This window comes from Arvicanthis niloticus, chromosome 25, assembly GCF_011762505.2.
Source record: "Arvicanthis niloticus isolate mArvNil1 chromosome 25, mArvNil1.pat.X, whole genome shotgun sequence".
NCBI lineage: Eukaryota > Metazoa > Chordata > Mammalia > Rodentia > Muridae > Arvicanthis > Arvicanthis niloticus.
The window spans coordinates 16,996,483-17,013,637 of record NC_133433.1 but is presented as its reverse complement, the minus strand read 5'-3'; the positions used below and the strand labels follow the sequence as shown (position 1 = coordinate 17,013,637).

Below are 17,155 nucleotides of genomic sequence, written 5' to 3'. Positions count from 1 at the left end.
CAGTGATTAAAAAGCTATTGTTGTGGCAAATATTAATATCAATTGGGGGGGGGTGTTTTTACCCTGCCTTAGATCATTCAGTTCCCGTATAAAAGACACAAAACTTTTATATTTATAATAAACTTTAACAGCTCTAGTATCAACCCTCTATGGCTGTTTTGTCTTCTTCCCTGTAAATAACCCCAAGATCTGACTTGCCGTGTTTGGCTTGAGCTGCTTATTCCAACTTGCCAGCCCTCATGGACAGTTCTCAGGATCCCTTACCACATGGCATCTTCCCCTTTTCTCCACCTTCTCTTTTCATAGTGGTCTTGCCTCAGACCCCAATCCTGGGAACCAAAGTCCTGGCTACCTCTCTTCTGCCCAGCTATGGGCCATAGGCATCTTTATTGACCAATCAGAGATAACTCAGGAAGCAAGGTTACATAGCATCACTTGGTTAAGTGAGGATCTCCTCCTGAGGACAATCAGACCTTGAGGAGCTGGTATTTAATGTTACAATAGATAGTAACGGACCAAACCTCAACAGGCTATCATATTTTACCCATTTACAACAAGTGCTATTCAGAATGTCACAACCCTATGTGATGTTAACATCATCAACTTGACCAGATCTAGAATCACCTAAGAGATAAACCTCTGTGTGTGGTCAGTGAAGGAGTTTCTGTATTGGGTTAACTTAGCTGGTAGGACCTTGTTTAACTGTGGTGGGCACCATTCTCCGAGCTGTGGTCCTGTACTGAATAAGGAGAAAGCAAGCTAATGTGGATACAATATAACCAGCAGCCCCCACATCCTGCTGGTTCTCTGCCATGGCACAGTGCACCCTCAAAACAGTAAGGCCAACTAAGTAGTGCGGTCTTCCTTCCTTAAGTTGCTTTTGTCAAATATTTTGCCACAGCAACAAGAAAATTGCTAATACACCCATTTAATAGCTCACAATGGGTTGCCTACTAACTGCTTTTCCCAACAAATCTCATCACCATTTTAACAATTATAGGTTAAAGTCTTCCCCAGAGCCCTGCCTGTGTGCCTCTCATGGAAGTATAGGTCTCAATATTAGTCCTTTTTTCTTCTGCAAGGATTGAGAGAGAAATTCAGAAAGTGTGAACATAGCCTCACAAGAATGCAAAAACAAATTTGAGAGACAACTCACAAGAATTATGCGGAATATATGCAAAACTTGCCCAATACTGTTAATCATGTAGCAGAGAGACTAGAGTTCAACCCCTGATCTTCTGTTCCCTATTCCATTCAATTTCTCAGTGCTTGTTAAATGGCTATTATTTGTCAAACACTGATTGTATTCTAGGAACTATGAGAGGCATTAAATATATCCAGCTGTGGTGGTTTGAATAAGAATTGCCCCTATAGGCTCAAATAGAGTCACCAAGGGAAGTGGCCCTATTTGACAGGATTAGGATTAGAAAATGTGTCTTTACTGAAATGGGGTGACATTGGTGGAGGAACAGGGGAACAGGTGTGTCACAGGAGGGGTGGGGGGGAAGAGGGGGAAGAACCTCCCCCTTCTGCTCTCCTCTCCCCACTCTCTTGACTGACTTGCAGATCAGGATGTAGTTCTCAGCTACTGCTCCAGTAGTATATGACAATGCATGCAGCCAGGCTCCCCGCCATGATGAAAATGGATTAAGATTCTGAAACTGTAAGCAAGTCCCCAGTTAAATGCTGTCTTTTATCAAACTTGACTTGGTCATAGTGTGTCTTCTCAGCAGTAGAAGACTAACATACCAACAAATGCTTCTTATTTTATTATAGTAAATACTATATGCTGAGTTCTAAGCTGCAGTGAATGATAAAGACTGACTTCTAGTGCTATGTTCAGTAGTAGAGCACCGGCGAGCATTCATAAATCCCAGCTCAACCCCCAGTGCCACATGAACACACACACACATAACTTCTTGCCTTTAAAGGGCTTAGCAAAAGAATAAGACTAGCTAGTAATGATACTAGCTCACACAGGAAGTTGACTACATATAAGTTGATAATAAGTTCAACAGATTTTTGAGAAACAGCATTGCATTGGCAATGAAATATTAAACTCTTTAGCTGTTTTGCTATTAGAACTATAGTTGAGTCCACAAGTATATAGGAACACTCAACAGGCTATGAATAGTATATTCCACCCCAGTTCCCCAGGAAGGGGATGTTCTTCAGTTGGCTTTTACAGATGATCACAGATGTTAATGACCCGGGAAATAAATTTTTCACAAAAACAATTCAGCTGCAAGACTATTCCAGGAATTGAGACTCAGTGTCTAATCACTGAATTTCCTAGCTGAAAAGTGTCTCTCAGCTTGAATTCATTGTTGCAATCAAGCAGTGAGGGATGCGTGCTTCTCATCCACCCACCTCATTTGTTCCTTTTTGGCCCAGTTTGATCTCTGTCTTTCTGTCTTTGTCTTCTCTCTCTCTCTCTCTCTCTCTCTCTCTCTCTCTCTCTCTCTATCTCTATCTCTCTTTCCTTTTAGTTTTCTTTTCTATAATTCATGTTTGTCAGACCTCCGTAGACCAATTCCTAACAAAGAGGACTTAATAATATTAATAAGATTCATAAGATTCATAAGATTCATAAGATCCAAGATTGTGAGCTAAGGCATTGTTTTAAAATTTTATTGCTGTGACGCGACACTGTGATCAAGGCAACTCTTATAAAGGCAATTATTTAATTGGCCCTGGCTTACAGTTTCAGAGGTTCAGTCCACTATCATCATGTCAAGAAGCCTGGCAGCCTGCAGGTAGACACATGGTGTTGGAGAAGGTGCTGAGATTTCTTCATGTTGATCCGAAGGCAGCCAGAAGGAGACTGTCTTCTGCAGGCAGCCAGGAGAAGGCTCTCTTACCCACTGGGTATAGCCTGAACATAGGAAACCTCAAAGCCTGCCCTACACAATGACATCTTTCCTCTTACAAGGCCACATCTACTCCAACAAGGTCACACCTCCTAATAGTGCCACTTCCCATGGGCCAAGCATATTCAAACCACCACAGGCAGTACTTAGAGCTTTAGATGTTCTCCCTTGTAGAGGGGTCTGTATGTGTTGTTCTAAAAGGGGTGTCCATGCAGATTAGATGGTCAGACCCCACAGTGCACATTGCTTGTTTTCCAGCCACACTCTGGGACTTAGTAACACCCTCTCCTGCACTTAGGTGCAATCACTTGTTGCCTTTGTTTTTAATTGAAAGATTCAAACAGGATTTCTAGGTACCACATTTGAAGCTAAAGTTATGAAGGACATGAACCATCACATTTCTTTTTGGATTTTGTTTGTTTGTTTTTCTTCTGTTGGTAGGAGAAAGGCCTATCTTTGGAAGAAGAGATGCGAGATTATGGGCCCCGAATCACTGTGCGGGCTTTATCCTGGAAAAACAACATTTTAAAAATTGTATTGGAACAATCTTGCAAAGTTGATCTATTTTTCCCATAATAGCCATCTTTGAATATAATAATCCAACTTTCTGGGTCAGAGATCAAGAATCAGAAGAAGAAAACCTGTGACTAGCTCCCAAGATTTTGAATGAACAATCAGCTCTTTGTATGATTCTCCCAGGAACTTGGTTTAGTATTAATAATGCAATAAAATTGATTTCCGACTACATGGTGATGGACATGCTCTTTCATAGACATCTGCAAGGACTTCTGGGTCAGGCATTTCTCAGGGACTATCTTAGATATAGGAGTGAACTGTAGACCTGCATTTACCTGTTTTTCTATAATTCTTTCAGTTTGAGGCAATCCTTACATGATGCAGTAGGATGAATGCTGGAATTGACCAGAGGCCTCCACTACTCCAGAACTATAGGCCCTTTGGAATGTAACTTATTTTCCTCACAAAGTTCCAGGTTTTGTTTCCCTCACCATGGACCTGGTTGAGCTTTCTAACTGGTTTTGGCTAACTAAATGCTGTAGAGGTGGCTACAACTTCGAATAAGGACACAAGGAACTGTTAGTTTCATCTTTTCTCTCTCTTGACCCTGAGATTGTCACATGAACAAGACCTGCAAAGGCTTTCTGTAATCAGACAGTAAATATTTCAAGCTTTCTGTGTTACTTGGTTCCTGTTGCGACTACTCAAATGTGATATTATGTGACCACAGTTACAGACTACAGCAGTGGTTGTCAACCTTCCTAATGCTGTGACCCTTTAATACAGTTCCTCATGTTGTGGTGACCCTCAACCATAAAATTACTTCATTGCAACCTCATCACTAATTTTGCCCATGTCATAATGTAAAATCTGATATGCAAGATATTTTTTGATAGGTCCTCCAACGGGGTGACCTATAGGTTAAGAACTGCTGAGCTACATAAACAAATGGGGAAGGCCTAATCTCAGCACAACTTTATGCATTAAAACCAGGTGGTATTCTGTGAATTAAGCCCACAAGGAGCAGTTCTGAACCTCTATATGTGTGAATGGCTTGCCCAACACCAGTGAAGCTGATGTATTGCTGGCCTTAGACACCTAAAAGAAGTCACGGGGTCACAGGACCCATGCCACTGATCCCACCTCAATTCCCTACCCATAAAGTTGTGGTTACTGTTCCAAGTTGTGTTTACTTAGATGGCACCTAGAATAAACATCTACTGTTGCCTGTTCTACTGAACATGCTCTACTCATTACAATTGGACCTTGAGTATGTCCTCAGAAGTAAAATGTCTTTTCTCTTACATTGTAACTAAATCTTTATTTTCATTTGTCTTTTCTTCCTTTTATTAAATATAGTTTTTCCTTTTCTTTCTTTTTCTAAATCACACAATATATCCTGATTACAATTTCCCCTCCCCCTACTCCTCCCTGTCCCTCCCCACCTCCTTTTCCCATCTGGATTCACCTCTTTCTGACTCTAAGTAGAAAACAAACAGGTTTCGAAGGAATAATAATAAAATATAACACAATAAAATGTAGTAAGATAAAACAAAAACTATCACATTGGAGTTGGACAAGACAAACAGAAGGCAAAGAGTCCAAAGGAAGGGACAAATCAGAGATCTGCTCATTTACGTTCTTAGAATTCCATTTAAAATGTTAAACTGGAAGCCATAATATGAGCAAGGAGGACCTGGTACAGTCTGGTGCAGGCCCTGTGAATGCTGCCTCAATCTCTGTGAGTTCATGTGAGCTTTGAACATGTAGATTTAGAAAGCTTTTTTGTTGTTGTTGTTCACTATTCCCTCTGACTCTTAGTATTTGTTCCCCTATATTAGATCATATTCCCTTATGAAAATGTATACATTTATATAATATCCTTTATCACATTACTGATTCTAGTTAAAGAATCTTTTTTCTGACAAATAGTATTCACAAATTTATTTCTGAACCTTTTCACCAGACTGCTCATAGATGGTCCTTCAGTTTTTTGGTTTTGGTGGGCTGATTAAAATGAAAAATACTTTTGCTTTTAGCAAGTGACTGTTAGTGAATTTTCTTTAATGAATTATATATATATATATTTACTCATTCTAGATTTGAGGTACCTCTAAAAACTATCTAGAGTACTTAACAGTTGTGAAATTTTCTTCAGTTTCTCCTGTCTTGCTCTCTCTTTTTGCTTTCTCAAGAGCAAGTAGTATAAGTATCTTTTGAATTGACTTCACTCTTACTGGATATGAGTCCTTAAATAAGTCATGTGTTTTTCTTAGGTTTGGGTACATAAGATTGAAATAATGGTGTTTATGTCATAAGATCAAGGGTGAATACATAGTCTTATTGTTGGAACGAGGTCCAAGAATGAAGTCATCTGAGGATTTTGAGTGTTTGTAAAAACAAAACAAAAACAAAGAAACAAACAAAACTCTCAGAAAACAACACAAGAGTCTTGGGACCTCGGTTTTTTTTCAAAGCATAGAACTACTCTCCGAATACGCTTTTCTACCTCCTACGTGTACCAGATAGGAACGAGGGTACGTCAGCTGTGTTTATCCATGTGCCTCTGTGGAAAACATGTTCTTGCCAAGTGAAGCTTGTCCTTGTGATTATACACGTTACTCAGGTGACTCTTCTTATCTTTCAGAGTATACAAATTGCTTGATGCTCTGAATAAACTTGGATATTGTATGAGACTTTAGTCTGCTTCAGTTTTAGGCCCTCCTTCCCAGGTTCACACCACCAACTAGAGCAGTAAATAAAAAGATTTTGTCTGTAATATCTTACTTCTCTTACTTTGGGATGATGGGGGAAAATGGGTATTAGGATAAATCAGTAAATAAATAAGTAAATAAATAAATAAATAAGTTATGCATCTTGGATTTATCATGATACAATAGTTCAGTGCTTAGAAAGTTAGATACAATAATGTCTAGATTTTCTATGTTTAGAAAAATAAGCCTGCCAAATATTCTAACCTGTTCCCATGCTGGTAAAATTTTGTGAACAAAGAAACAAAATTCACCTGTTAATCTACAGCCTTGCTAGCCAAAAGCACCTCTACTGCAGTGGTGAGAAAAGTTAGTAATCAGACACCTCCTTGGCCAGTCCAAGGGGACCCCATGACAATGTTAGCAGTCAGGCACATTCCTGGCCACCCTGAGGGACTTGGTGACAAGATACTCATCTACTAGCTGCCTAGAGGCAACACAGTCCCATTGTTGCCCTTGTCTCATGTCCTCCTGGGCATGCACCACACTGTCTGATTAAAAAGCCATGTTTTTCCTTCTCCTAATCCTTCTTCCTGTCCTCCTCCCAGAGGCAGCCTCTATGTCTCCCTCTCCCCTCCCTTTAACAAACCTCCCACGTGAGACCTATTGCCTGGTGTGATTATTGTCGGAATCTGCTTCTTAGTTCCATCAAGAAAACCAAGAGATACTGCATTGACAGTGTGATGAGTGTGTTGAGACCGAGTGTAAGTTCAGCTTTGGACTTAACGCCGTTTGGCTGTAAACTTAAATCTCTCTGCACCTTATTTTGTTCATCTATGAAATGAGGCTAATGATAGTGTCCCCCTCCCCCCATGTGGTTATCTTGAAGGTTAATGACTTGATCTCTTAGTATTTCACGAACTAAATGCTGGAGATACAGTGATAGACAGGACTAGGTTTCAGCTTAGGTCTTAACCACAATCAACCTAGTGGTGTTTACAAAATGCCTTTAGGATAACATCTGAATGGTATCCTTCTCTGCCCATCATATTCAATAATGCAACAACCCATTGTCTCATATGTATATAAAAACTTCATCTTTGCACCTTGTACACAAAAAGTTCACTCACATGAGCAACTGGTGCTTACTGAATGTGAAGCATTAGGCCTCCACAAATCCATGTTAGCAAAGCAAAATGAATAAGACCTTTAAGCAAAGAGCAAAGGAGCTTACTTGGAAAATAGCTAAAATTGTGTCTGTGATTGCTGAAATCTCTATACATAATGTGTTCCTGGCGTTTAGTAGCCAGCAGCTAATGACTGGTTTATCTTAATGCTTTTTGCAGGCCATGAAATTCTTATTCTTATTGGAAGCAACAAATAATACATATGATAATAAATGCCATGGTAAATTTAGAAGTGAAATGTGTCTCTTCATTACTTAGGTTTCAACTTATCACGGATGTACTAGATTTTGAGGAAAGTAAGTTTTGTCTTCAAAGTGTTTCTGAACATTTGAGATGGGAGCCACTCACAGGTTTAGTGTTCTCTTCGATAATTTCTTCTTCCAGGGGTTCAAGTTTCAGATCCTTCAGTCAGAGGAAGTAAAGGCAGAGAAAAAGAAAAAAGATGCCAATTACATAACAAAATCAATCAGCATAAAACCATACAGTAGTTTTGTTTCATGGCTAATATCAAGCCCAAAGAACTTTGTTATTTGAAAGGAGATGAACCAATTTTCATTTAAAAGATTGAGCTGTTCTAGTAAAGAGATACTATATCACAGCTGAGAGTCAATCGTAAGTCCAAGTTGATACTGCTGTTCACTTCACTGATGTCATCAGAGATCAGGGGAGGAGGGAAACTGGAAATGCGTTCAGAGGAGGAATAAAGTTAGCATGGCTAGCAGAACAGACAGATTGCCTTTATTGTATTATCACATCTTTCTCTTCCTTGGGAAGCCATTATAGATATTTGTCTATTGTAATAATGTTTTTATGTTCCAGCACAATTTTTTCTTGACTAAAATTGGTGAATTGAAAAATAAATGAAAATACTACTAATATTTGTTAAAATAAAATAAAGATTTAAAAAAAACTTAAAAGTTCTCTGTGTGTGTATGTGTGTGTGTGTGTGTGGTCATGTGCACACCACAGTGTACGTCTTTTACACCCAGTTTTAATGTAGCATTCTTAACACAGACTTCCTCAGACCACTCTCTTTAAGTATGGAGCCTTTGTATCTACTCACACTGCTCACTTCTGGAGTTCAGCTGAAGTTCATAGTATGATTTTTTTTTCTTAGATTCTTTCACATATTTTTTTGTCTGTCTTTTTAGAGACCAAATGAATTTATGCGGTTTAAATATTTCTGCACTGCTAATTGCCAGATGCTGCCGGGCACACGGTAGGTAGCCATTGCAGAATTAGAGAGTGGCAGAATGATGGCATTCCAGATGGATGCTCCTGGCACCCACGGCTCTGAGTGTTTGAACCGAGGCTCCCATCATTGCATGGTGAACACTTTACAGCTAGAGCCATCCTCCTGGCCCTGAAGGTATTTTGTATAGATTCAAACATAGCATGGTTATAACTTTAGAGCATTCCCATTAGCCATTGTTACTCATGGAGATGAGAAAGGACAGAACAAAATCCCGAAAAAGTCATAGGAATCACAAATATCATTAACCTCCAACTCCTTGAATGGAATTCTGTTTAGTTTATAGTTTAGGAAGGATTATCATAAATACTTATGGGGAAAACGTATGCTCTGCTTCAGGTACACTTCCTTTTAACAGGGAGATCAAACTCAGTGCTAACAGCCATGGGAAACAAGGGAGTCAGTGGTGAAATGACATGCACTTAGCCACCGCTTGGCAATTGGATAGTTTTCTCTGGAAACCTAATTCAGCACAGTACAGAATAAGTCACACAAGAAAACTGAACCCATACTGCTCCACCACTCATTAAGACAGCTCACGCTGAGCGCCACACAGCTGGAGGTCCAGGCTTTCCACAAATCTCTGGGATGCTGCTCTCACAGTAAAACCATTCATAGGAGGAGAGAAAGACAAAAGTCCAGGAAAGAAAGGGATGTGACAAAACTTTGATTTAAAACAGGGAGAAAGGCGTTACTAAAGTTTAAACCATTTCGGAAAAAAGAACTGTACATATTTCATATGCCAAGAAGAGACAGTTTTGCTTAGAACTTCAAAACCACTACAAAAGAGACATCTGTTCTATAAAAGAATCTAAACTTATTTAACACAGGAACTCCTATCTTTGCATTGTTTTTTTTTTTTTTTTTTTTTTTTTTTTTTTTTTTACAAAACAGGGTCTAGTATTTCCAGGGCTTCTGACATTAGAAAACTAAAATTCATGGTTTCCTTTAGTCCCAGTTGACAATTCAGTTCTCATAAGAGGAAAGTAGAAAGTTGACTTGCCACATGTTTATAGTTCATGTGTTTCCTACAGTAGGAGACCAATATCAGTGAAGATGCCCTGGCCAAAAGGCTGAAGGAATCCAACGTTACTTCCCTCTGACTTGGCTATTCTCGTACAGAGAGAACATAGTTTCCAGCAACCTTGCACATCTTTAGGCCTTGAATTTTCACCTTGGTGGTGCCAGCCTGACCTCTCTTACTGTCACTTAAAGATATCTTTTCTTATTGTACATTGAAATTGATGCACCCAGAAAGCAGCTGTCTTTCTCATTGCATCTCAAAAATGGCTTATCACTTGTCTCTCCTGTGTCCATGAGTGCATACTGATAGGTTGAATTCCTCTGCTGGTCATGTGCCTTCCCCCCCCCATACCCCTCTACCTGGTGGTGATGTTAACTCCACTTCTAATCTCCTAAGGCGTTCATTTCCATTCACTCACTTACTGTGGACCCATCTCTGTGTTCAGCTGAATTATAAGTTAAAAAATAATAAATGTGTCTGGTTGTTCTCCTTACCAAACCCAAATTCCTTAGTCTATTACTTAATGCCCATCATGATCAGGCACCGATTCACTGTATCCTCACTGCTTCCCTAAGTGAAAGACTCAGCTCAGATGCTCCACTTCTGTGCTTTTACTGCCTTCTGCTATTGATTTCTTCTTTGTCTACTAAACTTTAGCTCAAATAAAAAGTTTGTTAGCCAATCAACATTTATTCCAACATTAGTGTCAATACATTTTCTTTTCCATGAATTAACTCTTCTCCTACCACTGCAGTGGTCTGAGATGGTTAGAATATTCCCCTCTCTTTCTCTCAGATGTTATCACGTGATCCTAACGACACCAATTCACCTTCCCACTCAGAAATGGAATGGTTAGTAGAATACAGACAGACTGGGAATATTTTGAGCTCATTAATTCTAGTGGACAGAACCCCAGAAAGACACTGTGGCTCTTGCTACATACACATCTAGAGTTGTTTTATTGCTTGGGTTCCTGAATTCATGTCTGCTAAGTTCTGCTGAGCCTTGTAAAAGATGGAATGACATGGTTCCCATCCGTGGAACAGAGCCATCAGGGAGTGGGCCTCCGTGGGTGTCAATGGTTACTGTGGGCAACCATGGCTTGTTTGTATGATAATGTACATATTTTCATGTTCCTCCTTTGAGAAATGTCCTCTCTACCAAGGTTAATGCCTCCATGACAATCAGAAACAGCACGAGGCTGGGAGGCAAGGATGTTTCTAAGGTATTTGCAAAATGGTAGAATGCTGGGACTTTCAGGACAGACCATAAGGCTGTGGAAAAGAACTCTGAAAATATGAGTTCAAAAATGTATAATTTCTCAACTATGTAAAATATAAGGGTGCAGTGTGAATTATATAAGGAGCTTCATAGACCTAAGAGAGCAGAGGCAGCTGCACTATGAGCCAGCTTGTCAAAATACCAAGGAAAAAGATAAAGAGCTTTAGGGAACTGTGTTTGAACGTCAAGCTCCTATGAAGCTAAGTTTACAAAGGTGGGCAGATCTCTAAGTTCTTTTGCAATGTTAAGAAAGGTGTACTTACTGTCCTTTTTCTAAGAGACAAGGGGCTAATGTCATGGAATGCTGATGGCCAAGAGGGAATCTGAAATAAATGATTAAATTCATATATAAAAGTAAAAGACTGTACTTCTGGTCTGCATGAGTTGAGCCAGCACGGAGTGATAGCAGTACTTTTTTTTTTTTTTTTTTTTTAGAATTTTCACAGCTCTTTAGAATTTTTTTTTTCTAACAGGATTTCTGATCAGAAATTTCAAGAATTACTTAGAGACCGAACACAGCTCTTTCAGAATGTTTTCTAGCAGCCATCCAAAGAAAGCTGTCTGAAGAGTGACACAGCTCTTTCAGAATGTTCCCTGGCTTTGTGATTTTTGATCAGAAAACACAAGAATTACATTTTAGGAAATTTCTAACAGGATTTCTGACTTGGTTGGAAAATCCAAGAATATTTAATGGCAGCTTTTCTGACTGTGGTCAGAAAATCCATAAGCTATCCAAAGAGCTTTTAAGAAAAAATTTTTAGCAAGAGAGAGCTGTCTCAAACAGAGAGAGCTGTCTCAAGAGAGAGCTGTCTTGAGCAGACTACAGAGCCAAGAGCTATCTACAGAGAGGTGTCTAGGGAGCCATCTCAAGCAGAACATTGCCATCAGTTTGTAACCCATGATTTGACTTTCAGTCCTTTGTTTTGCCTCTCTCAAACACCCTTTCCTCAGAATCCCTCTCCAAGCCAAGGTTGGTCCTTGGCTCATGTCTCAAAGTACCTGTTGATTTTTGTGAGCGTTCCCATACCTTCTAGAAACTTCTCAATTTTATTAATTTAGAAAGATGATTTCTATTACTCATAATTAAATTATTAATTGAGTCATCATCATTTAAAAAGTATAAATTATACCTTTTCTGAAAGGTTGCCTTTACTCTCAAAACCGAACAAAACATTGCTACTATGTTACCACATTCGATACACTCTGAATAGGTCCATAAAGATATGTTACTTATGCTTGGTGATGGTGGCACACACTTTAAAATCCTGGCAGCTGAGAGGCAGAGGCAGGCAAATCTCGGGTGATTCTCTGAATCTGAGACCAGTCTGCTCTACAAAGTGAGTCCAGGGCTACACTGAGAGATCCAGTCTCGAAAACTAAACCAAACCAAACCAAACCAAACCAAACCAAACCAAGCCAAACCAAACCAAATCAAACCAAAATGATATGTTACGTAGGAACATACAATGTAGCTCCAAACATGTCTTCATCATATTCCTGCTTACCTTGAGGACTTAACACTAAAACTGTCGATTAGTGTGTTAATCTCTAGAAGTTGAGCAAAGAATAACCCTGCCCCCTAATTAAATTAAAAGATTCTCAACGCCTCACTTGTATGTCTTTATGAGATTGATTAGCAACATTCAAGCATAATCTAAAGAATTCATTTAATTATCAGCCCCAGACCTTATTTTAAACGAAATTATGAGCTTTCCTATTTAACAAGCAAATAAATAACCAATCAGAAAACAAGGCCTTGTAACTACCAATCAGACATCCATAGAGCCAGTTAGATTTTTCGGGGGGTGAGGGTTGTACCTACCTTCTTTTCCAGTCTGTCAATTAATTTCTGGAGTCTGTTTATCTGGGTCATCCACTGGTTGTCTTCCTCTAACAATGCTTGGCAGGAAATCACAAAGGCAGAAAGTTAAAAATTTAAGAATGTTAAGTGTTTAGTTATCTATCTTTTCATCCTGAAGAGAGAATGCTGTGTCATTGACTATTAAACACATTCCTAAAAATGTATCCCATGAGCGATTTCTAAGTACCCAACTCACAGAAATCCCTGCATCACTGGCTTCATTCACAAGCCTCCCCTGCTCCTTTAAAAAGTTTCTTTTTAGAAAATTATTGTGTACCGTACTAGCCTGTAAGGCTCAAGAGAACAGATCTTGCTGAGCCCTTTTTACAATCTGATAAAATACTTTTCTTTGGAAAAAGAAGGAAAGCCCTGATTCTAAACTCATCTGTAAGGCAAGGGCAGGAACAGATAAAATCAGACTGTTGATTTGGCACGGTGATGCAAAAGAAGTATAACAGCAAGGTGGCTGGCGTTCCCCTTCCCGCTGACTAACCTGGGAATACAAGGACCCTTTAGTCATGGCTTAGAGGTCCAGAGTGTAAACTGGAGCTTGTTCTATACCTATGTGCATGAAATTTACTTATTATATATATGTAAATGATGTATATGTATAAATGTGGATATATATATATATATATATATATATATATATATAATATCTGCATATCTGGTACTGTGTAAAATATGTTATACTGGCAGAATGTCGTCATGTGCTGTTTCAGCTCACTGAGAAGTGGCTTTAGAAGTAGGATGGCCCTCCCTCTTCATTTCAGCCCCAAGCATGTTTGCTTCAAAGTGTCCTCTAAGGCTCCTTGTCTGGGGACGAGCAGGCTCTCTTACTTTGCAGCAGGGAGGAACTAGAACAACAGAACAACTCAAGTGTAAGCACATTATACCCCTGAGAGGTGCAGGTTAAGCATTGCCAACAAGTGTTATTATTGTTTCCCCCATGATATAAGAGGGCCTGTAGTGAAAGAATATCCATGAAGAGAAGCTCAACTGTGAATTCCACTTGCCGGCCTCAGCTTCCCAGTCTGATGACCTCATCTTTAGATGTTGCTATTTGTTCTTTTACTTAGAAGCCTCATCAAAGGGTGTAACTGGGGCTATACCTGAGCAAATCCAGCTGGCTGCCTTAACAGGGCTTCCTCAGTCAGTTTCGGTGGGATGTCTTAAGAGCTTGTTTTGATAATATTTTCTTTCTTTCCCCCTCTCCTCACCTTCATCTCTATCTCCCCTCTCCCTCTCCTTCCCCCCCTCTCCTTATTCTTTTACTTTGGCTTGTTATTTTCTTGATAAGCTCATTTGAAATCCAAAATATGGCTGTTATAGATCATTCTCCGGATTATACAGAAAACATCACTTGAAACATTGTGCAAACACTGCTTGTTATATCCCTGTAACTATTATTATAGAAAGATATAAAAGAAGATATGGTCTGAAACCTGGCATGGGCATCCTAGCTTCCTATGTGCTGATGACAGCTCATTCAAGATGTCTCACAAGTGCTTGTCCAAGTTATATTAGTTACTCTTCCTTCAAATGAGGGCAATATTGAATTCACAGCTCCAAGTCTTGCTTTAACATAGAAAGAAGTGGGATCAAGACTTAAATCATAAAGAGGTACTGTTCCCATACAGAAATAGCACAGTAAATTCCATTAATTTTTAAGAGTGCAAAAGTAAGGCATAGTGATTTCTATCAAAAAGTACTTTTGTATCTGTCTTTCGGAAGGAAGAAATGGACCAACAAGTTATAAAGTAAAAAACCAAAAACAACAACAACAAAAAAACATTGGCACTGCATCAAAGAAGTGGTATTGGAAATGAGTTTAAATAACGCATTTTAGATCCAAAACCCAGTATATTTACTTTTTAATTAGCAAATTAAGAAGCAATTTCTAAGCTGAGTTGTTGCCTACAAAGGTTTAAGAAGAATCAAAGTCCCTGGGAACTATAGCTTCGTCTATGCCTTTCAATCCAAGCACTAACTAGGCCTCTTCCTACTTAGTTTTTAAAATTATAAGTGATGGATGCATTCAGGATAGCATGGCCATAACTAATTTCTCTATTTTTTCTAAAAATATCATATCATATCATATCATATCATATCTATCTATCTATCTATCTATCTATCTATCTATCTATCTATCTATCTATTGTGTGTGTGTGTGTGTGTGTGCAAGCACATATGTGTATGCATGTACAGGGGAAATTCATGCATTTCAAGGCATGTATGTAAAAGTCATCTGACAACCTGTGGGAGCTGGTTTAGCTCAGGGGTTTGACTTTCTACCGTGTGGATTCTGGAGATCAAACTCAGCAAACACATTTACTCCTGGAGGCATCTCACTGGCTCTGTGGTTTCTAAATGGTTGAAATGGAAATTCTATAACCTATGTTTGTCCTTGGGATTGCCATTTTCCAGCCATGAAAGCAGTCTGTAATCTGGTGTCTTACTTCTTGCTTTTTTTTTTTTTTTTTTTTTTTTTCTTCACAGTTCCTGTGCAAGTCAGCAGGGGCAACTTTGTACATCTCTTGCTCCTTTGAGGGGCATAGTTTTTTTCTCCATGATTAGGAGGCTTGACATGTGACTTATTTGGCCGGTGGAAAGTTAGGTGGCAAGACTAACATTGTACTTTAAATGTATTTTTATAATTTGGGTCTGGCTGCTTGTACTTCTGATACCTACCAGGAGGCAAAAAATACTTTGAGTGTTACTTATTCCAGGTGAAGCTACACCAGGAGCACAGAACTTAGCCTAGAGCCTGGCTTATAGTATTCAAACCTCTACACACCATACTCATGAGGAATAAAAAATATTTGTAGTTGTAACTATTGGGCTTCTTTGACAATAAAAATGGGCTAATAGTCCATATGATCACGGACAAATCATTTTCTATTCTGAGCATTGTTTGTTTCTGAGTGATCTGGAAGAATGTGGTTACACATCTCCATTGTGTAAGGATTTGGGGTAGAATAAGACTGTTCAAAAGGACACTTCCACATCTTCCGATCAAGTGGAATGTGCTTGAAATGCTTGAAGTATTTGTGTTAAAATGTTCAGCTGATGCGTTCAAGTGCAGATGTGTTTGCATACATTCGTGTTTACAATAGTTACTTGAATACTGGGCAAACATGAGCTTGCATATTTCAGAATGTTTTTTTACAATAACTGTAAATGTTATAGTTAAAATGTAATACTCAAATCAGTCAGAATTAGCCCGACAAGCATTATATGAACTCACAATCTTCAGAAACCTCAGCTATGGCTAATCCTAAGATTTTTCTAGATGAGTTTATGATACACACTTCAGGTGACTTGGAGAGGGAGAAGGTACGGGTGGAGGACCAAGTTCAGAACTAGGGTGCCCCATCGTGCAAGTGTCTTGGGAACTGGCTAGAGTGCTTTCTGCTGTGTCCATCCCTCTGTGAGCCATCCAGGCACATCTGCAAGGATCTGACAGGACTGGCAAGAGGTTACCTCCTCACTTCCCAATACTCGGCCCCTCCTCGGTTTCACATGCGTTTGGTAAAGGGGAAGCATTCCAGGCTTCTGCTTTTAACCTATCCACACGATGAGGAAGAGCGTCTAGGTCGGCTTACCTGGACTGCTGACATTGAACTGCGGGCTGTTGGGGGAGAAACTGTTGTGTCTCTGGACTCGGCGGCTGGATCGCTTTCCAGGCCATTGAATGGACAGGACTTCTGGCTTGGATGGCCCTTGCCTGAAACAAGAGCCAACATTGAGCTTTACTGTCAGAGCTTCAGTATCTTCTCCTAGGATGAGATGCTAAAGTATCAACTACTAAGGGTTCCTGGGATATTTAGTGGAGATGTGGAAGAAACACTGCCTGCAAACATGCTCTGGATAGACAGGCTCATTGTTGAGATAATACCCAAATGAAAGGCCCACGTAAAATTTAGTTTGTAACCTAACCTATCTTTCTATCATTGGCCAAGTTTTTTTTTTGTTTGTTTGTTTATTTTATGTATTTTATTTTATGTAGACTGTAGCTGTTTTCAGACACACCAGAGGAGGGCATCAAATCCCATTACAGATGGTTGTGAGCCACCATGTGGTTGCTGGGAATTGAACTCAGGACCTCTGGAAGAGCAGTCAGTGCTCTTAACCTCTGAGTCATCTCTCCAGCCCCATTGGCCAAGTCTTTAATAGAAATAAGATATGTGTTCATGATGTGTAGTGTTTTGCATCAATTTGAGAATACCTATGGAGTTTTCTTTGCTTGATTAATTTTTTACATTTTTGTTCCAATCTACTAAATTTTAAAAAGCCAAATAACTGAATCTTCCTCCTCCCATGCCCAGATATGCCTCCACTCCCCTTTTATAGACATTTCTTAGCAAGTATTTCTTGTACCATTTATCTTTCTAACAGAACTCAACGTTCTTAAATCATTATATTTGCACTTTTATTTTAGGTGTTCTATTAG

At 39.3% G+C, this 17,155-nt stretch overlaps 1 protein-coding gene across 1 annotated transcript in view; it reads right to left on the bottom strand.

Moving 5' to 3' along the window:
• The window catches only part of Necab1 (N-terminal EF-hand calcium binding protein 1), a 150,113-nt gene that overhangs the window by 18,761 nt on the left and 114,197 nt on the right, over nucleotides 1-17,155 (bottom strand). The window contains exons 7-9 of the mRNA XM_076924129.1: nucleotides 16,308-16,429; nucleotides 12,664-12,740; nucleotides 7,633-7,686 (exon numbers count right to left, since the gene is read on the bottom strand). Of these exons, the coding sequence (XP_076780244.1) occupies nucleotides 7,633-7,686; nucleotides 12,664-12,740; nucleotides 16,308-16,429 (253 nt within the window). The remainder of the gene's footprint in view (nucleotides 1-7,632; nucleotides 7,687-12,663; nucleotides 12,741-16,307; nucleotides 16,430-17,155) is intronic.